Here is a 21,995-nt window from a genome sequence, read left to right on the forward strand (position 1 = left end):
CTAGATTTGTTTCCTATAGGTTTAGTACCCTCCACCTGCAGATGCCTGATTGCTTAAGCTGGATGTCACCTCCTGTCCATGATGGTGATGTGTCATCTCTGGACCTGAAGTTGACCAAACTCCAGATGCCAGGTGAGAGTTGGGTGGAACAGGTGAACACCAAAGGTGGAAAGAGCCCTGAAAAGGGCTCGGCAGCCATCATACCAAAGGTACTGGTCCTCCATGAACACATGCTATACCCCACTGTTTATTACATCATCTTAGTAAATATAGCTTTCTCAAATGAATTGGCTAGCTGACTGATAGCATGAGTATGGGAGGAAGGGTACCTGTGGGGGCTTATGAGCCATAGCATTATAAAGACATTTTCCGAGTTGCCTAAACATCTACTTGAATTTTGAAGGAAAAAGTCTAAGCTACCCTCTAGGGACTTGGACCCCTAGGATCCCCTAGGGGGTTGGAAAAGTGAGCCCTAGAGCCTGTCCTTCCTTTGTGTCCCCATGGGTTAGTACAGTTCCTGGCACACAGCTGACTGATTGATTTGGCACATCCTTAATGAATGTGTGCTGAATGAAATTGAACCTTACATTATCCAGTGTAGCCAAGAGAGATTTGTCCAAGCATAGCCTTGCAACCTAATGTTGGAGTCAAGACTTGAACTCACATCCTTTGACTCTCAGTACGGAATTTATTTCAACCATGCCACACAAGGAGTCTAGATTTTTCCTAGATTTTGGGGGAGAGTGGTGAGGTTCAGAACAAGTAAAGTATGATGTATTATTTCTCTGATCTACCACAACCACTAATCCCATCCCCCCACTTCCATCCCAACAGTCAGACAAAATAAAATCCAAGATATAGTTCTGGTTGGAAGAAGTCCTGCAATGATTGGCTATGTGACTTTGGGCAGTCTGCTTCAATTATCTGAGCCTTAATATACTCATCTGTGAAATGGGGTTAATATCCATCCTGTGTCCCTCCCATGGTAGAGGAGGCACGAGATAGCGGGAAGCCAAGTCCATGAAAGGATTGTTACTAGAATCAATAACTGTCTGAGAAGGGAAAACAGCATTGTCTTATTCATCCCACTGTCTCTAAACTGAGCTGCTTTGTACCTATTTCTGATTGGGGAGTAGGGAGAAAGTGGTCAGGGGGAGGAAACCACTGCATAATGTTCAGGGTTTTTTTTTTTAATGGTGTTTTTAAATGTGCATAGAAAGCAGAAAAAGTTATAAATAGGACAGGAAGCTCTCACAGTTAAAATGAAGGCAATTAGCAATCTTTATACTGAGGAGCAGTCAAGTAAATGGCTAGACACTATGAATTGCCCGTGAGATAGCACTGGAGGTGAGAAAAAAGTAAAGATCTTCCTCACAGTGAAAAACCAAATTTAGTTAAGTATTGGCAACTGATCAATGCATTTTCTGCATCTGCATCTGCAACTGTACACCAGTTTGTACCCAAGTGTTTACATTTCTTTATATCTTGCTTTAACTTGGGTTAGAAGAACAATGTCTAAAAGTAGAATTTAGCTATTTATCAAGGCATGCTATTATTTTAATTAAAAATTCATGGTGTTTTTTTTTTTAATGCAAAGAAAAAGCAAGTAGATCATTTTCTTGAAGTGCTACCTCGGCAATTGTTACTATGAGTAGTGTAAACCGCTGTTTCCCTGATGGTAGCCATTTGACAGCAAAGTATAATAAATTTTTGTTGAATGTAGAAAGGAATGTATGAATGAGTGTGGTAGAGGAAACAACCAGGAGCTAGACTTGCAACCCCAACATTCATGAATCACCTAGAACACAAAGGACCATCCCTCATTGCTTTCTGGGAACAACCCCTTACTCCCTCAGGAACAGTTTCCCACTTAGCCAAACCACAGGAAGGTCCCTCCATGTGTCATACTTGCTGGAAAATGGGCTTGAAAAGGCTACCCGCATTCCACTAAGAACAGATTAAGTGTCATTTTATTTCACACAAAAATGTACAAAACAACAGGTGAGTGATTTTAATAGTTTATATTAAAAATCTAAAAGATGTAGCTGAACCATTTCCCTTGGAGTCCAGGTGGGAGTTCTTAAAAACAAGGTTATTTATTGTCTTTGGGTGGACCCCCATTGAGGACTCCCTTATCTTATTTACATGAACATATCATGGTCTTAATAAAGAAGGCTTTTCCTCTTCTACAAACACTTCAATTCAAGCCCAGACCAGAATCCCAAAGCCTCAAAGCCAGAGTCCTCCCAGGTCCACTGCCCAGGGTCCGGACAGTACCAGTCCAAATTCGAGAGAGTACCCAGGCCTTCTATAACATGAGAATCACCATCATGGGTCCAGGAAGAACTGGGAAAGGCCAGGTGAAGGCTGGCAGACAACCTTATCTCAGTTTCCTGGAAAGGCAGGCATAAACCAGTCATATCATCTTCATGGGAAAAAGGGGTGGAGGTCCAGTGGTTCACCCCTGGAGTTCAGTGGGATCAGGACTGGGGGAGACAGGCAGGAGGGGAGATGGTTAAGAGGTGGAGGTGGTGGTGGGGAACTGTTTTTGTTTTTTAAAAGTTTTCCCTTTCTTTATAAAATGAGAAATATGGTCATGGTTTTTTATATTCACATTATGGCAACATTAAAATTCAGCTGAAATTCAAGGTTAAGCCTGGAACTTTGGAGTCAGGACCCTATTCCCCACAAATGCCTCACTGCAGCAGGGCTCGGACCTGTTTGGAGGTGGTGTCATCGTTCAGGTGCCTGGTGGTGTACCTGGGGGAAGATCATAGAATCATGGGATTTAGAATCAGAAAGGATGTGAGACTTCATTGAGTCTAACCCATTCATTTTTCAGATGGGGAAACTGAGGCCCAAAGAGATGGAAGGACTTGCCCAAGGTCATATGAGTAGTAAGCATCAGAACTGTGATTTGAACTCATGTCCTCCTGTCATCAATTCCTGGACCCTGATATCAATTCTTGCCATCGAGGTGGTATAGTAGAGTGCTGGGCCTGGAAATCAGGGAGATCTGAGTTCAAGTGTGACCTCAGGCACGTCCTAGCTGTGTGATCCTGGGCAAGTCACTTAACCTCTGTTTGCCTCAGTTTTCTTAGTTGTAAAATGGAGATAATAATAGTACCTACCTCACAGGGTTGTTGTGAAGATCAAATGAGAGAGTATTTGCAAAGTGTCTGGCATATAGTAGGTGCTCTATAAATGCTTATTCTCTCCCTCCCCCTTTTTCCACTGGATGCCAAAGCCTGGGGAATTATGCTTAAGCACATGTGGTACCTGCCTCCTCTCCATCATAGCATTTCTCTAGAACTTCTCCAAGAATCGAGTGCATGATATAGTCCAAGAGGAGAGGGTGACTTGTAGTCTGTAGTAGTAGTTTATCGTTTGGCCTTACCAGCTCATCCCATTGGAACTGTGGGCAAAGCGCTTCTCTACCAGCCTCAGTTTCCTTCTCTGTTAGGTTGGAAGAAGTCAGCCTATGAGCTGCAGAATCTTAGAGCTAGGAGGAACCTTCATCTGATTCTCTCATTTTTATAGAGAGAGGAAATTCAGCTACAGAAGGGGAGGGGACTTATCTATAGTCACACAGTGGCAAAGCCAGGACCAGACTCTGTTGTCCTGGTCTCATTCCATTGTCTCTGCCTCTCTAGACATCCCTACCCCATATTTACCAGACCTCTGTGCTCTCCCTTGGAGGAGTGATGGGATGGGGGAGAAGATGGACTACTGTATTGTAAACCTTCATTACTATTTCATTAAATTCTTTGAACAAATTGTGTTTTCTAGTTGACTAGAAAAAATAAACTCATTGGTGGGGGCCCATCAGCTAGAATGCATGTAGACTCATAGAGAACCTTAAACTTGGAGTAGCTATTGGGGCACTTCACATGTAAGTGGCATGGAGGAGGGAAGAGGGAAGAGGTACATTAAGTGTCATGATTTTCGGGAACTCAATGGGAATTCCATTTGCCAGTCCCCATCTGGAGTGGAGGATCTGTTTGCCTAGTCAATACTCACCTAAGTGCATTCAGAAGTCCCTCGGTGCTGTTGGAAGGTTGATCCTTTAGAACTTTAATACAGCCTTTCATCTGAGGAGGTAAGCAGTGACACAGTCAGGCCCTGGTGCAGGGGGGAGATGCCCAGTTATCTGGGCACAGATGTGTTTCACAAAGTGTTTCACCCCAATTCTTAAGCCTCAAACAAATCTACAGGCAAATGTGGTGCTAAATGTGGCCCTAAGGGCCCCTCCCGCTAGCATCATCCCCTTTGGCTCCTGTCCCAGCCCTGTTGTCCCCCATCTTGGAATCCTAGACTGCGGGGGGAGCTCACGTCAATCTTGGATGTCTTGGCAAAAGCCCCAACTGGGTGCACGTGGTCGTAGAGGATGATGACGCCCACCATGACACGCATACAGAACAGCAGGGTCTCGGTGTTAGTGAACCGGCTCCTATACTCTCTGTCCAGGGGGGAAGAGGAGGATAAATAACTTGGAAGGCAAGAAGCTAAGTCTTGTCCTGGCCTGACACTGACCCTTCCTGTGGTCCTCAACAATTGTCTTCTCCTCTCTAGGCCTCAATTTTCCCAGCTACACAATGAAAGATGATAAGATCTTGAAAAATTGAAATTGAAGATTTCTAAGTTATTTTTCAACTCTTACATTCTACCAGAAAGTCCTTTTGTCTCTAACATTTTATGCCCTGTGTCTTAATGTTTCCATATTCTAACATATTCTCATAGTTTACGCTCTATGTCTTAACAGTCTAAGTGCTGTAATAGTTAAAATATTGTGCTGTTGTATGATGATAATATAATATGATACAATAATGATAATAGCAATAATAATTTTTATATATTGCTGTCTCATTGGGCCATCACAACAACTGTATAAGGCAGGTTATTATTATCCCCACCTTATAGAAGAGGAGACCGAGGATGATTTACCTAGGATCACACAGCTAGCAAATATTCAAGGTGAGATTTGAACTCAGATCCAACAGTTTTATTTATTGTACCACCTGTTCTAAGTTCTAAGGTTCCTTCTAGCTCTGATATTCAGTGATCTAATGTTTCTGCCAGTTCTGACATTCTATATTCTGAAGTCTTTTTTAACTTGAACATTCTAGCTTCTAAGATCCTGTCCAGCTCTGAAAGTCTGAAATTCAGTGACACTGGAGAGTTAGATGTCAGGGTGTGAGTTCTGTTAAAGACCTTCTACTTCTAGTCCTACCCACTGTGTAGCTCTCTGCTGCTTGGCTGTGGTGGCCAGGCTGACTGAGGGTGGAGGGTGTGGGGTGGGAAGATTGGGTGCTGGCTCTACTCACGGCGTCTCCAACATCACCCGACAGACACAGGCCATGGTACTCAGACAGTCTGTAGTGTCCTCAATGGGGAGCGTCTTGTTCTGGGAGGAGAGAACAGGACTCAGCCACTCCCCCAATTTGTGTCACTCTCCTATTCCCCACCAAATAGTTCTCCCCCCTTTAGGCTCCACACTCTGACCAGGCTGAGGTAATTAATCCACTAGATTGTGAGCACCCTGAGGACAGGGACTGTTTCTGCCTTTCTTTGTATCCCCAGTGGTTAGTACAGTGCCCTCACACAGTAGGCACTTAAGGAAATCCTTGTTGACTTGGCCTTATCCTCTAAAAGCTTCCTCATCACCTCCAACAGTTTCCAACCTGTTGACTCCACCATCTTGTTTCTCTGCCTCTATAGCGCAGTTTTACAATTCACTCCTCCCTGAAAAGGTGTGGCTGTTGATGCCTCCTTGGAAGGGGACAAAAGGTGGTGAGGGGATGTGTGTGTGTGTGTGTGTGTGTGTGTGTGTGTGTGTGTGTGTGTTTATGAACATTATTCAAAAAGAGACAGGGAAATATCTCTTAGTCTCCCAAGGTAGCACCATGCCTGCCCTGGGACCTGTAGTCTTGCCCCAGTGGTCTCCTCTACTCCAAAGACTTTCTTCTTGTTCAGAGATTTTCAACTTTCCCCACCTGATTCAGTGGAGCTCTTACCTCCGATACAAACTTGGTGGTTGCGTTGCTTAGGGTTTTGAGCATGGGGGTGGCTTCTGCGTAGAAGAGAGACATCCGGTTGGCCATTTCATTGTTGACTTCACTCTCAGCATCCAGCTGCAAGACCCAAAAGGGGACGGTGCAAGGTGCAGGTCACACCATGAGACTGGCCTGGGATGAGAGACCATGTAGATCCACCACTTCCAACCCTCCTTCCCCAGGCTTCCTTAGTGGCTCAGTGCTCTGTCCCCAAGGCAAAGAACCAAGCTGTGTCCAACCAATCCAAGGTGAGAAAGGACTCAAGGACATGGATAGATGGGCTAAGTGACTTAGAAGCACAGAACATCAAACCTGAGAGAGACCTTAGAACAGGCAATGTCAGAGCTGGGAGTGCCTTTAGAACCTAGATTATCAGAGTTTGGAGGGGTCTTAGAACACAGAATGTCAGTACTCTAAGAGACCTTGGAGATTATCTCCAACTGCCTCATTTTACAGGTGAGAAAACCAGGCCTAGGAGGGAAGTGGACTTGTCCAAAGTGACTGACACAATGACAGAGCTGAGAATGGAGCTCTCCTGGTCTTTCTCTGACTTTCGTAACAGCTCGACAGGTCTCCGAAGATTCATTCTATGAGTCCCTTCCCCAGCTGACCCTGCCATACTTTTCTCTGCCGTCCTTGGCCTCCTCTCACCTGCAAGTTATTAATGCGGTTTCGGCTGATAGTTCTTCTGTAGTAACTGAAGTCATTCTGAATGGCAGGGTTTGTCATCTGAGAAAAAGAGCAAAGCTTAATGGCCGTTGGTGCCCAGGCCTATGTTCCCTAAAGTACCAGTTTGATCAGACAAAACACCCAACAGCATTGGGACTGGAGTGGAGAGGGGCACATTTGGCTCCATTTTTCAAGGTGAAAAACAAGCAAACACACTATGTGTGTCCAACAGGCCTCTGGGCAGGGCCAGAAAGTTTGCCTTGTTGAACCCTGAGACTATATTAGAGGGTCACACTTAGCATCAGAGCTAGGAGAGACTTTGAAACATAGGCAAGTGATTGTTTCTGGAAAAGACCTTAGAACCCAGAATCTCAGAACTAGTAGAGGTCTTAGAACATATAATATCAGGGATAGGAGGGGTCTTAGAACACACACTGTCAGCATTGGAGAGGACCTTAGGTCACCGAACATCAGAGCTAGAGAGAACCTAAGATAAAACATTAGAATATAGAAAACTAAGGTTAGGAGAGTGCTTTAAGATCTCCTAGCAATTCTAGCTCAGCCTCTTCATTTTATGGGGGAAGCTGAGAGGTCACACACCTAATCAGTAGGGGAGGCTGGGCTAGAACCCAGGTCTCTTGGCCTTAGCCAGGATTCCTTCCACCATGCTGCTGACCCTTCAGTCCAGGGTCCCTCCAGAAGAATGTTGCAGGCACTCAGTATTCCCAGCAAGGGCTGGAGAAGTAGGTTCAGAATGGGTTATTTCAGGGCAGTTTTCTCTAGAAAACTCTGCCCATCCCCCTCTTGGTATTCTCCCCCATGCTCAGGGTCCCCAAGCTTACCTTGAGCTCATCAAAACTGAGCGTGAAGTGTAGGATTTCAGCAAACTGCTTGGCAAGGGCTTGCTCTCTCTCAAGGTGCTGCGTTGGGGCATAAGGGGGGCTGGTGAGGGCTTCCAGGAGGCTCCTCAGGGCATTCTCTGGGCATGGGGAGCATGGGGAGAAGGGAGAACGAGACTGTGTCAGGCTGTTACAGCTCCCTCCCTCCGGACGTCCCCAGCATCGTGGAATCCTCAAACTGGGTGGGTTCCTGGAGGTCCAGGTTCCAGCACCCTCTCTGAGTAGGAATCCATCAGGGGCCACCCACTTTAACTGAGATGGTCAGAACCCTGGGCCAAGGATCATGGACTTTCACTTTAAGCACTGGTTTGCAAGACACTTTACATACATTACCTCATTGGATCCTCACAACTGTGGAAAAAGACGCTATTATTAGCCCCATTTTACAAATGAGGAAACTGAGGCTGAAAGAGATGAAATGACTTATCCAGAGTCATCCACCTAGCAAGCGTCTGGGTCAGGATTTGAACTGAGGTCTTCCTGATTACAAGTCCAGCGCTCTATCACTTTGCAAATCACAAAGCACTATCTAAACACTAGCTCTTACGAGTTGTAAGGAATCTGTCTCAGATGGAACCATCAGTTTATCCATCTTTACTTATCTCAGCCTTCCACCTGCATCTCTTGCACTCCTTTTTACTGTAACAAACACATAGTCTTATTTTGTATACAGCACTATGTTAGGCACAGTGAGGGAAATATAGAGAAAATATAGAGTTTGTTGAAGAGTTCAGAGGGCAGCTAGGCAGCTCCATAGTGCACAGAGCACTGGGCATGGAGTCAGGAAGACTCATCTTCCTGAGTTCAAATCTGGCCTGAGACACTTACTAGCTGTGTGACCCTGGGCATGTCACTTCACCCTATTTACCTCAGTTTCCTCATCTGTAAAATGAGCTAGAAAAGAAAATGACAATAGTTCAGAGCCTGGTAGAGGGACTGTCACAAATACATGCTGTTATTCAGTCATTTCAATTGTGTCTGACTCTGGGTGACCCCATTTGGGGTTTTCTTATCAAAGATACTGGAGTGATTTGCCATTTCCTTCTCCACCCCTCTTACAGATGAGAAAATTGAGGCAAACAGCTGTAAGTGACTTACCCGGAGTCACACAGCTAGTAAGTGTCTGAGGTCACATTTGAATTCAGGTCTGCCTGCTTCCAGGTCCTGCACTCTATCCACTGTGCCACCTATCTGCCCATGACACATAGATGGAAAATGATAATATGTAACATTATGTGAACTAAAAAAAAAGGCAGGGGTAGCAATCATAATCTCAGACAAAGCAAAAGCAAAAATAGGCTTAATTCAAAGGGATAACCAGTAATTACTAAATAGTAATTGTTTCTTTTTTACCCAGGAACCCTGAGGGTCTTCCCCTCCCAGTTTGATTTTTTTTTTATTGAAGGGGCCATCCCTTGAGTAACTATTTAAAGAAGCCTGTTCATTGAATGGGTGCATTTCACTCAAAGTGAGAATGTGATAAGACCTTATCCTGAAAAGGCTAGGGTCTCCCATTGCATCCTGGGCTATCTCCAGTCCTCCTGATGAACATCAGATCACTGAACCCAGATGGCTCAGGAGAAGAAAGTGAGTTTGGTGATCTTGTACAGCCCTCTCTCAAATCAAAGTCAACTGAAACTCATGTCATCATTTAGATGTCATGGTCTTCTCTGAGAATGAGCCTGTGTGATTTTGCTAAATGGTATCATAGACAATGAAGTGATATAAAAAAAAATTTACATCAGTGCCATACCAATCAAACTACCAAATAATTATTTCCTAGAGCTAGAAAAAATAATATCAAAATTCATCTAGGAGAACAAAAGGTCCAGGGAATTAATGAAAGAAATGCTAGGGAAGGTGGCCTAGCCCTACCAGATCTCAAATTGTATTATAAAGCTGCAATCATCAAAACCACTTGGCACTGGCTAAGAAACAAAGGGGAAGACCAGTGGAATAGCTTAGGTACTCAAGACACAGTAGTCAATGAATATAGCAATCTATTATTTGATAAACCCAAGAACCCCAGCTTCTGGGATAAGAACTCACTGTTTGATAAAAATTGCTGCGAAAACTGAATAACAGAGTGGCGGAAATTGGGCATAGACCAACGTCTGACACCGTACACAAGAATAAAAGTATAAAGACTGATACTATAAACAAATTAGGGGAGCAAGGAATAGTGTATTTGTCAAATTTATGGAGAATGGAGAAAGTTTTGACCAAATGAGATAGAGAACATTATGAAGTGCAAAATGGATAATTCTGATTACATTAAATTTGAAAAGTTTTTGCACAAAGCCAATGCAACCAAGATTAAGAGGGAAGCAGAAAACTGGGAAAGAACTTTTGCAACTAGTGTCTGTGATAAAAGCCTCATTTCTAAACTATATAGAGAACTGAGTCAAATGTACAAGAATACAAGTCATTCCCCAATTGATAAATGGTCAAAGGATATGAACAGGCAGTTTTCAGAGGAAGAAATTAAAGCTATCTATAGTTATATGAAAAAATGCTCTAAATCACTATTGATTAGAGAGACACAAATCAAAACAACTCTGAGATGCCACATCACACCTATCAGGTTGGCTAACATGACAAAACAGGAAGTTGATAAATGTTGGAAAAGATGTGGGAGAACTGGAACACTAATTCATTGCTGGTGGAACTGTGAGTTGATCCAACCATTCTGGAGAGTAATTTGGAACTATGCCCAAAGGACTACAAAAATTTGCATACCCTTTGACCCAACAACATCACTTCTAGGACTGTATCCCAAAGAGATCATAAAAATGGGAAAGGGTCCCACATGTACAAAAATATTTATAGCAGCACTCTTTGTAGTGATCAAAAACTGGAAATCAAGGGGATGCCTATCAGTTGGGGAATGGTTGAACAAGTTGTGGTATATGAATGTAATGGAATACTATTGTGCTATAAGAAATGATGAACAGGAAGACTTCAGAGAGGCCTGAAAGGACTTACATGAACTGATGCTGAATGAAAAGAGTGGAACCAGGAGAACTTTGTACACAGCAACAACCACAGTGTGTGAGGAATTTTTCTGGTAGAGTGAGTCCTTCACAACAATGCAAAGAACTAAAAAAATTCCCAATGGACTCTTGGAGCAAAACATCTTCCACATCCAGAGAAAGAACTCTGGAATTGGATCAGAGAATGAAGCAGATCATTTTCTCTTGCACTTTGTTTTGTTTTGTTTTATGGTTTCTCCCATTCATTTTAATTTGTGTAAGCAACATGACTGAGGTGAAAATGTATTTAATAGGAATGCATGTGTAGAACCTATATAAGATTGCATACTGTCTTGGGGAGGGAATGAGGAAGGAGGGAGAGGGAGAGGAAAAAATCCAAGATATGTGGAAGTGATTGCAGAAAACTGAAAACAAATAAAATAATTTAAAATTTAAAAAAAGAAAGAAAAAGGTAGTTCTCAAGGGAAGAAACCCAAGTTGGCTATACTACATGAAAAACAAAAAGTTGCAAATTATGATTAGAGAAATACAAATTAAAGCCATTCTAAAATTCTACTTTTTCATGAGATTGACACAGATGAGAAAAAAAGGAAAATGGATAAATGTTGGACTTTGAGAAAACAGGAATATCCTATTGGTAGACCTGTTTATTTGTTATTTATCTATTCATTTTATAATTAATAGTATTTTCCCAATTGCATGTGTAAAGATAGTTTTCAATATTCATGTTTATAGGATTTTGAGTTCCAAATTTTTCTCCCTCCCTCTCCCCACTCCCTGCTTTCCAATATAGCAGGCAATCTGATATAGATTTTATATGTACAGTCATGTTAAATGTATTTCCATATACGTCATGTTGTGACAGGAAAATCAGAACAAAGAAACAAAAAACATGAAAAGAAAAAAAGTGAAAGTAGTATGCTTTGAAAAAAAATTTACAGTGAATTTCTCTGATGAAGATCTCATTTCTCAAATATATACTGAGTATGGAATTGAGTCAAATTTATAAAACTAAGAACCATTCCCCAATTGATAAATGATCAAAGGATATGAAGAGGCAGTCTCCAGAAGAAGAAATCAAAACTCTCTATAGTCATATGAAAACATACTCTAAATCGCAATTGATTAGAGAAAGGTAAGTTAAAACAACTCTGAGGTGCCAACTCACACCTATCAGGAATGGCAAATACTGAAGTTGTGAACTGCTCCAACCACTCTGGAGAATAATTTGGAACTATGCCCAAAGGGTCATAAAACTGTACATACCCTTTGACCCAGCAATACCACTACTAAAGGAAAAAGAGAAAGGCTTATATGTACAAAAATATTTATAGTAGTTCTTTTTGTGGTGGCAAAGAATTGGAAATGGAGAAGATGCCCATCAATTGGGGAATGGCTGAACAAGTTGTGGTATATGATTGTGATGGAATACTGCTGTGCTATAATAATACTGTAATAAATGATATGCTATAATATATAATATAAATGCTATCATATATAACACATATATCACATATGTTATATATAAAACATATAAATGCTATAATAGAGCTATAAGAAAAGAAGAACAGGATGGTTTCAGAAAAACATGTCAAGACCTATATGAACTGATGCAAAGTGAAATGAGCAGAACCAGGAGAACATTGTACACAGTAACAACAATGTTGCAAGGGTGATCAACTGTGAAAGACTTCGCTACTCTGATCAATGCAATGATCTGAGCCAATTCCAAAAGATTCGTGATGAGAAATGAGAGAACTGACGAACTCTGAGTGCAAATTCAAGTATAACTTTCTTCTTTTATTTTATTGCTTTTTTGGGGGAAATATATTTAATATGAAAATGTTTTGCATGATTTCACATGCATAATTGATATCATATGACTTGCCCTCTCAGTGGAAGTGGGAGGGATTGGGAGGGTAGGAGAGAATATGGAATTCAAAATTTATAAAGAAAAGAATATAAAAAATAAATATTTTTTAAAAAGAAAAAAAATAAGTTTATCAGAGAAGTGCAAATGAAGTGTTTCTGAGGTTGAGGAGGGTATATTGTTACCAAAGAGGGAAATAGAAAAGGCTTTTTGGTCCTGAAGAAAAGAAGACAAAATGAGGTCAGAGGAGTTGGAGCCCAGGCAGGCATGGGAGCATGAGGGATCAATCAAAGCAAGCTGAGCAAAGGCAAAGAGTAACACAGGGAGTGAGAGAGGCAGAAGAAAAGGAGACTGTGGTCAGAGTGGCGTTTCCAAGATCACAGTCTTGGAGGTGACCCAATTCTGATAGCTGACAGTCATGTTGCTGAAATGGGACGGAGAAGGAGGATAAAGAGGTTGGGGAATTGGGATTTCAGGTTGTTCAGGGAGTTGTCCAAACAAATCATGAAGTGCCCAGTATGATGGTAGGGGACAGGGTGGAAAGTCTTTGTGAAAGTTGACCTGGGGGTTGGTAAGTGAGAGCAACCAGAATGAGATACCAGAACATGACAGTATGGGCTTTGAAAGGTTAAGGTTTGATGGAGGGATGGAAATGGAAAAATGGCCTGTCCATTTGACTGTAGAGAGCAAAGAGTGTATCCAGATCTCTCCTACTGGCCTGGGTGGTGGGAGAGGGGAGTGATGGTAGGAGGAGTGGTCTCTTATGAGGTGGAATGTGATAGCCTTAGAGAAAAATAGGTTTCCATCAAAGGAAAACCAGATTGAACAACATATTGGTCCCTAAAACACATCTTGACTTTTCTGTCCTTATACCCTTTGCTCATTCTGTTCCTTCAACAGAGGCAACTAGACAGTGCAGGGGGTAGAGCCCTGGACCTAGAGTCAGGAAAAACTGAGTTCAAATCCTGCCTCAGACACTCACTAACTGTGTAATTCTGGTCAAGTCACTTAACCTCTGTTTGCCTCAATTTCTTCAACTGTAAAATGGAGAATAGTAGTATCTACTGCCTAGGGTTGTTGTGAGAAGCAAATGAGATAATATTTCTAAAGCACTTTGCCAACTTTAAAGTACTCTATGAATGCTAGCTATGATTAAACCAGGAATGACCTTCCCCTACATCCCATCTATGCTGATAGAAATTCTCATCATCCACTGAGGCCCATATCAAATGTCACATTCTCCAGGAACATTTTCCCTGCTCCCTCCCTTAGAAAGTTGAGGTTCGTAGCTTTAGAAGCTATAAGGGACCTTGGGAACAATCCCTTCATCTTACAGATGAGGAAACTGAGGCTTGGAGAGGGGAGAGGCAGCCTCTTGGTTAAGTCCATGTGGGTGGGAAGTGACAGAGCTGGGATGTGAATGAGCCCCTGGTGTCAGACTCTGAAGCCAGCTTTCTTGCCACTGAATCAAGACACCTCCTCCCTCTGACCATCCATAGCAGGGCGTTTCCTCTCCTCGTTACCTTAGTCACATTCACTTTCAGTCTCCTAGTGTGGTTGTGTCCGTGTGGGACCCCCAGCCCCAGTTCTGTTCCCCAACTCCACCCCAATTCACATCCCAGGGCACAGTAGGAGCTCATGGTACAGGTGCTAAATGCCATTCAGTTCATCTGTTGGGTGCCTTCTATGTATTAGGCGTGTAAATGAACTCAATGAGGTTGGCTGGCCCGGACACCAGACATGGAGAGGTTAGAGGGGTACAAGTTCTTGTGTGAAGCTTTCTGGGCTGCTTGGATCCTTACCCAATCGAAGGGAGAATTCATAGAAACGTTTGAGCTTGACCACGAGTGGGCACACTGCGTTCCATGCCTTCTCCTGAAGGGGGAGGTCAGTCGGGTTTTGGATGGCCTGTGAATAGACAGTGAGGAACATGAGGTAGCTTGACTAGGCCCCTCCAAATCCAAGGTTCTGCTTCCCCAGTCACTACGCTTCCACTGTGTGAGCAAGCTGACAGCCCTCTCCATTAGCTACCAAGTACATCCTGAAAGATAAAGCCATTTTCCTCTACTAAACTTTGCCTCGGACCTCTGCAGACAGCAGGCCCCAGAGCCAGGACAGGCTGGAGGGAGCCCATACCTCCCGAATCTCCTGGCCAGCTCCGGTATAGGACTGCAGTTCTGCCAAGATGCCCTGGGCTTCCTCCAGGACGGCGCTGACCTGGTTCCACACAACTGTCTCCGCTTCAGTGGGCTGTGCATCTGTGAGGACCACCCAGAAAGAGTTGCTTCAGTTTCTGGTGCTGTGGGCCCAGAAGGCCAGGCTGCTCAGTCACTAGTGCCAGCATTTTTTTCAGGAGTTAGTGATGTACAGTAGCAAGGTCCCCTAGACCCCCTTTCTTCGCTCACCCCCCAAGTCTGGACTTTAGATGGTTCCCGTGGTTGGGAAGAGCAGTTATGGTAGCTTGGTGGCTCACACCCTGTCCAGAGCTGAGCCCACCTTGTCCTCTGAGAATGTAGGCAGTACCTTCCCCTAGGCTTCCTGCCTGAAAGTGTGGGAGCTATGTCTACAAAGGTCCCCTCCTCTGACCAGGCACTCTCACCATCCCTTCCCTCCTCTGTCGTTACTTAGAGCAGCCCCCCCAACCTGTGGACTGAAAATGGGAAAGGAAACCCTGAAAAATAAATGGAACTGAACAGATTCATGAGGAAGGAACTCAAGTGGCTGGGGAACGTATTTGCTTAGAATGAACCTTCTATCCTCCTACCTCCCCATCTGATGGGATCCTGAAGCCTGCCCCTCTCCCTACAAAGTATCACAGTATTCAACCTCCCTCATCCCACCTCCTCAATCCTCATTACCGCATTGCCACTAAACCTTACTTCCTGCCCAGCCCTGGCTCTGCTTCTCTGGAACAGAACTCTAGGCAGGAGGAAATGAGTTGTGCCTTGCCTTCTGAGGCTCCTACATGGAGAATTAAGTGAAGAACCAAGAGATTAAGAACCTCTTCACAGGAACTCAGTGTTCTTTCTGGAAGGATCTTCCTTTGCCAATTTTCCTCAGTGGGAGTGCCAGGCAGCAAAAAGTATGCTGGCCTGGAGGTCTAGAGGCCTGGGTTCTAATCCTAGTTCTGGCAAGCTTTATGACCTTGGGCAAACCTTTTCCCCATCTGATCTCAATTTCCTTATCTACAAAAAGAAGGTGCTTGTTCTCTCTAAGGTCCTTCTCAGCTCTAACTTTCTGTGTTCTAAGATCCCTCTCAGCTCTGACATCCTGTGTTCTAAGGGCCCTCCCAGTCCTGACATCCTGGGTTCTAAGGGTGCTCCCAACTTTAGCATTCTACATTAGGAATTTGGCTTCCTACTGGATAGAGAACACACTGGTCTGGAGCCTTGGCTACAGTCAGGAAGGGGAAAGAGCCCCTGTCTGGGTACTGGGGAGTCCTTGCCACATGCCATAAGGACCACAGTGACCTAGTTACTTTCCCTTTCTGGGCCTTAGTCTCTTCATCTGTAAAATGATATAATAGTCCTTGCCCATTCACAAGATTGTTGGGAGGCTCTTAAAACCATTACCGTGAAATAGGGGGTTTGAAATTTGGAAATTGTAAAACAATTGTAAATAGCCAGCTTATAGCATGGTCCTGTGGCCCTGAGAAGCTTCTTGAGAAAGTGGCATTGCAGTGGATGGATTGGGGGCACTGCTGACACTCAAGAGGCCTGAGGTGGCAAAGTCTGTCCATCCCTCCATCTGCCCATTCATCTGTCTGGTGGCTTCAGTCCCTTCCTGTCCCTGGGATGGCAGTGAGCATTGGCAGATGAGAACAATGAAAACCCAGAGCTGATAAAGAAGGGAGAGCCACTCTTCTCCTCCAAAGGGGGTAGCCCTCATTCCTTCCCTTTTCCCCGTGGACCCTACCCTACACCCACCAAGATCACTGGAAGTGGGATGACTCTGCTCTGAGACCTTGAGATGGAAGTTAGAGGAAGGCCCAAGTCTTGACCTTGGCACTGATTCACTGTGCGGCCAAGCCAAGTTGTTTGCCCTCAGTGGACCTCACTTTCTGACCCTGTAAAAGTGGGACAAACCCCACTGCATTTTCTGCCTCACAGGATTATTGTGAGGAAAGTGCTTCTGTAAATTTTTAAAAGGACTAAAGAAATAGGAGTTGTTATTTTTGTTAATGACCTGCTTCTTTTCTGGCTCTTGATAAAGAAATCTGTGTGAATTTAAGGAAGTTCTTTCCCTTCTGTGGCTTAGTTTTCTCAGCTGTAAAATGGGGCTAATGACATTTGTCTTATCTGCTTTTGGTGTTGTTAAAAGGGGAAGAGTTTTGTAAACCTTAAAAGTGCCATAGAAATACAAGCTGTGATTATTTGTTTTTATTCAGAGACTGGAGAACAGGTGTCACCCTCAGGTGTGGGGAACCAATGGCCTGGAGGCCACATGTGGCCTAGGTCCTCAAGGGCAGCCCTTTGGCTGAATTCAGACTTCACAGAACAAATCCTCTTCATAAAAGTATTTGTTCTGTAAAAACTTGGATGCAGTCAAAAAGCCACACCCAAGGACCTAGAGGACCAGAGGCCAAAGGCTGCCCACCCCTAAGTCTTGACTGTAATGTGCCTGATTCAGCAGATAGCCCTGCTGATTTATTGGGAGCAGAAAGCCATGCCAGGATCCTGTCTCTGTGGCTCCCCATCCTCATTCCCACCCTTGGGACCTGGGGTGATGTCTGGGTGGGGCTGTAGGAGGCAGGAGAGGCCAGATCTAAAAGCCTGACTGCGATGCTCTGACGTCTTCCCACAGAGAGTGGGCCAAGCAGATGGGGGGAAGCTGTGCAGGGAGGCATTTGGGGTGGGGGGAAGGAAAAGAGCATTAGGCAGGAGTTGGGATGCCTGGGCTCTAGCGCCAGCTCTGCCACTGTCTCGGTGGAGGTCCCTGGGCAGGTGGAGCCCTGCTTCTCTCTGGTTCTCAGTCTACCTTTAAATGAGGGGTCTGGATTAGAAGGTCCTCAGTTAAGGCACCTTCCACTTCCGTCATTCTGGGAAGACTTGATCTCTGGTCTTGGCGCTGCTCTTTTCACTGTGGAGAACATCTTGGGCAAATTCCTTCCCCTCTTTGGTCTTGTGTTTCCTGCTCTGGTCAATGCTGGGGTCAGATTAGATGATCTTTTCCAGTACCAGGGTGCATCCAACCCTAATACATTTTAGCCCCCAAGCGAGTTTCCAAGGCTTCATCTTTATTCAGCAAAACCAAAGCTGTGACTGGTCGTAAAGCACAGCCTTTTAACAAACCTAAGACCTTGTGAGAGGGTTGGACAAAGCAGGAATTCTTTACCATTTTTGTGTGTTTGCTGGACCCATTCTCAGAATGATTTTTAGATTCATAAACTAAATGCTTAGGATGGTTTTGGAATCTTTCCAATGTCAGGTCCACCCTTCAAGGACGAAGATTTGCTGCCATTTCAAAGGGGGTCATGGGGAGAGTCTTGGACAAAGACACAGGTTCTAGTCCTGTCTCTGAGATTCTCTGGTCACATGACCTTTCCCTCCCTAGGCCCCAGTTTCCTTCTCTGCAAAACAAGGGATTGGTCTAGGACCTATATAATTAAGGATCCCTTAATAAAAGAATTTGTTCTGTGAAGTTTGGATTCAGTAAAAGAGCCACACTTGAGGACCTAGAGGGCCACATGTAGCCTCAAGGCCACAGGTTTAGGCGATGCCTCAAGTCTATCTATCTCTACATCTATGATGCTATGAACTACCAAGTCTAACATTCAAGGCCTTCCATGAGGAAAAGAAAGAACAGACTGATAGAGTATTCGGGACCTCTCTGCAGCACTCAGTGATGATGTCAGCTACTTTCTTTATCCCCAGTTCCCTCTTTCTTCTCCTTCCCCTTGGCTTCCCCTTCTTTCTCTCCCGCCCACTTTCGGCCCCTTCCTGATTCCTGCCCCCCCCCCCCCAAGACTGTGGATCTCAGCCTTTGGTTTGGGGAGGAGAGAGAGTTGGACAGAGGAGAGAGAAGAGAGAGAAGGGGCCTGGCGTTCACGTTGCTATAATCCTGGTAGTGGGTGATGGACACAGGGAGAGGATGGACGGTGATCCTTGGGCTCTGTCGTCAGTAAATATCTGGACTCCCCCATCTCTTACCACACCAGTATTATAAAGACCCTGAGGGACTGAGATTCCAAGAAGTAGGGATCTCCTCCCAAAAGCCTTCAGTAACCTTGTTCAAAATAAGACAAGCAGCATTTTTGCTGTGATATAGAAAACAGACTGGAGGCATCTAGGTGGTACCATAGTGCACAGAGCTCTGGGCCTGGAATCAGAATGACCTGAGTTCAAATTCAGTCTCAGATACTTACTAGCTGTGTGACCCTGGGCAAGTCACTTAATCTCTGTTTGCCTTAATGTACTGGAGAAGGAAATGGCAAACCACACTAGTATCTTTACCAAGAAAGCCCCATGGACAGTAGAGTCCATAGGGTCATAAAGAGTTAGACACAACTGAATGATTGAACAATAACAAAGAAAACAGGTAAAAAAGAAACTTACCTAAGATATTAGGACAAACTTCCTAACCATCAAGACAGAATGGTACAGTGGAAAGGTCACTGTATTTGGAGCCAAAAGGGCCTGGGTTCAAGTCCTAGCCCCATCACTTATGACTTATAGGATCCTGAGCCAACTGCTCCTCCTCTCAGGTTTCCTCCTGTGTAAAATGGGGCTGGGAGCTGAGACTAGATGACCTCAGTTCTAGATGGAGGATCCTAGAACCTGCCAGAGGTGTCTCGAAAGACTTCCTCAGGAGGTGATGAGTTATTTCAGAGTGCTTTAGAGGTTGTAGACTGTCTTACATACAAGATCTTGCTTAAACCTCCCAACATCCCTATGAAGTCCTCCAACGTAGGGACCAGACTGGCCCAAGCTGATTCTAGCAAAGGAAAGCAACACCCCAGGGCCTCAGGCCCTGCCATGAGGCTAGGATTCCTCCCTTGGCAAGGAGAGGCTCTCCTCCTCCCTCCTGCCTCCAAGAACCTCTCCAACTTACTTTCAAAATCCAGGAAAAAATGGGGACAGTTCTCGAAATCTTTGCCCAATACCTTTATGAGATTTCCCATGGCCAGCACACCTGAGGGATAAAAAGAAAACAGAGTGGGATAGCAGGCATGGCAGATACTGTCCTGCTCCTCCTCCCTTGTTCCACCCCAGGACTCCCTACCCACACTCTCCAGGGCCCAGCCACACTCCCTCTGTCATAAGGGGACCAAGGATACCACTCTAAGGAGAGATAGTATGGTAAGACACACAGAGCTCTGGACCCTGATCTCCTGTGTATCCTTAGGGAATTACTGGACTCCTTTCAGCCTCAGTTTCCCCATGTGTAAAATGAGGAGTGTTGTCCAGGGTCATCTCTAAGATCTGTCCACCTCTGATATTTCAATCTTTTCTTTGCTACAAACTAGCTGATGACTTGAGGCAGGTCACTTGAATCGCCTTGGCCCTCAGTTTTCCCATTGTAAAATGAACACCCATAAAGTCCCTTTTAGGGATAAATCCTATAAGTCTCTGACTTACGTGTTTTGTCCTCCTGGCCCCTCTTGCCCAGGCACTTTGGGGAGTCACCCACCAGGGTTTTTCCTGTGTCCCCCAAGAACCAGCCTTCCCTGACTTGGGCTGGGAGTTGTACTGGGGAGAGGAGAGGGTGGCTTCCACCACCACTGATGTCTGCCCCACTGACCAAGCCCAGCTCGGAAGGGAAGCTGAGTGCCCCAGGGAGTCGCTGGGCATTTCCTGTGTGACTGTCTCTCCCTCCCCACCCCCCCAACCTCAGCTCCTGATACCTCCCTCCTCACTTCCTCCTGGCCGAATTGAGATGGTGCCTCTGCCTCTGAGACCTGACCAGCCCCTTCTCTCTCAAATCCCTTGGACTAGTTTAGCTTCTGCTGTCTCTCAGACACCTAGGGCCAAGGAGATTGTGAGAGAAAGCCTCCTTCCTCCCTGCCCTTCTGGGCCTCAGAGAGATGAGAGCAATGGGCTCTTAGTGTTTCCTTCCAACTCCCAATCTCTAGGAAATCGTCACCAATCTCAGGGCGGGGAGACACAGGGGAAGGGTGTTGAAAGAGGCGGACTCTGCTCTTTCTCTGTCCTTACTCCAAGAGTCTCCTGGGTCCTCTGAGTCATAAGTGCCAGGAAACCTAGTGTTACATTTTCATGACCTGAGGATACCAGTGTAGTCCATGGAAGAGAGCCCTGGTAGGGCTATAGAAGGTGGGAAACCAGGATTTTAGGGCAACTCTGTTACTGATGCATTCTCTGTGTGACCTTGAGCAAGCCCTTTCCCATCTGTAAAATGAGGGAGCTGGACTAGATATCGACTGGGTCACTTTCAGCTCTGACATTCTATGATTCTAATCTTAATGTGTACCTTAAGTTAAATTCTGCATTTATTACACACCTACTGTGTACAAGGCACCATTGTAGGTACAAAGTACATAAAGACAAACTCTTGGCCATGTCATTCCCCTGATTAAGCAGCTTCCGTGGCTCCATATTACTTCTAGGACAGAATACATGTGCCTTAGTTTGCTATTTAAAACCATTCACAATCTGGCCCCAACCCATCTTTCTAGATTTATTTTCCATTACTCTTCCTTACTCATTCTCTATTATGGCAGTCAACCTGGTCTATTGACTGTTGCCAACATACAACATTTCATTTCCCATACCTGATGTGCTCTGACTTCTCACTTCCATTCAAAACCCAGCTTCAGCTCAGGCCACCAGGTCTTTTCTTCAAACCATTCTACCCCTGCCCTACCCCAAATTTCTCTATAGGTTGTTTGTATATATTTTGGGCAAGTCACTTAACTCTGTTTGCCTCAGTTTCCCTATCTGTAAAATGAGCTGGTGAAGAAAATGGCAAAACCACCGTATCTTTGCCAAGAAAATCCAAAATGGGGTCATGAAAAGTCAGATACAACTGAATGCCAACAATAACAAATACTTATTGATTTGAATTAAACTGAAAAATTTTTAAAAAGCACCCCTGCCCCTCCAGAAGTTTCTGCTCTACCTTATTCCTGATTTTCCTAGCTTCACAGAGACAGCACAGTTTAGCGGTAGGAGCCTTGGGCTAGGAGGCTTGGCCACTTGGGTAGCAGTCCTAGTTCTGTTTCCTCAGTTTCCCCATATGTCCGGGGGATAATAATAATCATTGCACTCTAAATCTCGTGAGGTTGCTGTGGGAAAAAGAGTTTTGTCGATGGTAAACCCTTACCATTTCGAGGTGTGAATCACTACAAATGAGAGTTAATTAGCATCCCTGACAATTACTACCTCTCATAGTAACAACTAGGTTATCACGCCTCCCTCTCAGGGGTGAGACAATGAATGGGGAAGTTGCAAGGTGCTGTGTATGTGTGTGCCCATGTGTGTATACCTGTGTGTGTGTATACCTGTGTGCGCACCTGCCCATGGTATCATCAGGAGCTGTTGGTAATATGAAATGA

The 21,995-nt window shown here is 44.6% G+C and overlaps 1 protein-coding gene across 1 annotated transcript; it reads right to left on the reverse strand.

Moving 5' to 3' along the window:
* Positions 1-1,992: 1,992 nt before the first annotated feature.
* LOC140504673 (CYFIP-related Rac1 interactor A-like) lies at positions 1,993-20,245 on the reverse strand. The gene is made up of 11 exons (XM_072609941.1): positions 20,062-20,245; positions 19,535-19,615; positions 14,621-14,742; positions 14,287-14,392; positions 7,565-7,701; positions 6,705-6,782; positions 6,015-6,131; positions 5,325-5,404; positions 4,333-4,459; positions 4,021-4,091; positions 1,993-2,760 (listed from the first exon to the last, which is right to left on the reverse strand). Exons 2-11 carry the CDS (start codon positions 19,602-19,604, stop codon positions 2,697-2,699), a joined length of 972 nt encoding a protein of 323 aa, XP_072466042.1. The 5' UTR covers positions 19,605-19,615; positions 20,062-20,245; the 3' UTR covers positions 1,993-2,696.
* Positions 20,246-21,995: the final 1,750 nt, after the last annotated feature.

This window comes from Notamacropus eugenii, chromosome 5 (genome assembly GCF_028372415.1).
Source record: "Notamacropus eugenii isolate mMacEug1 chromosome 5, mMacEug1.pri_v2, whole genome shotgun sequence".
Taxonomy (NCBI): Eukaryota; Metazoa; Chordata; class Mammalia; order Diprotodontia; family Macropodidae; genus Notamacropus; species Notamacropus eugenii.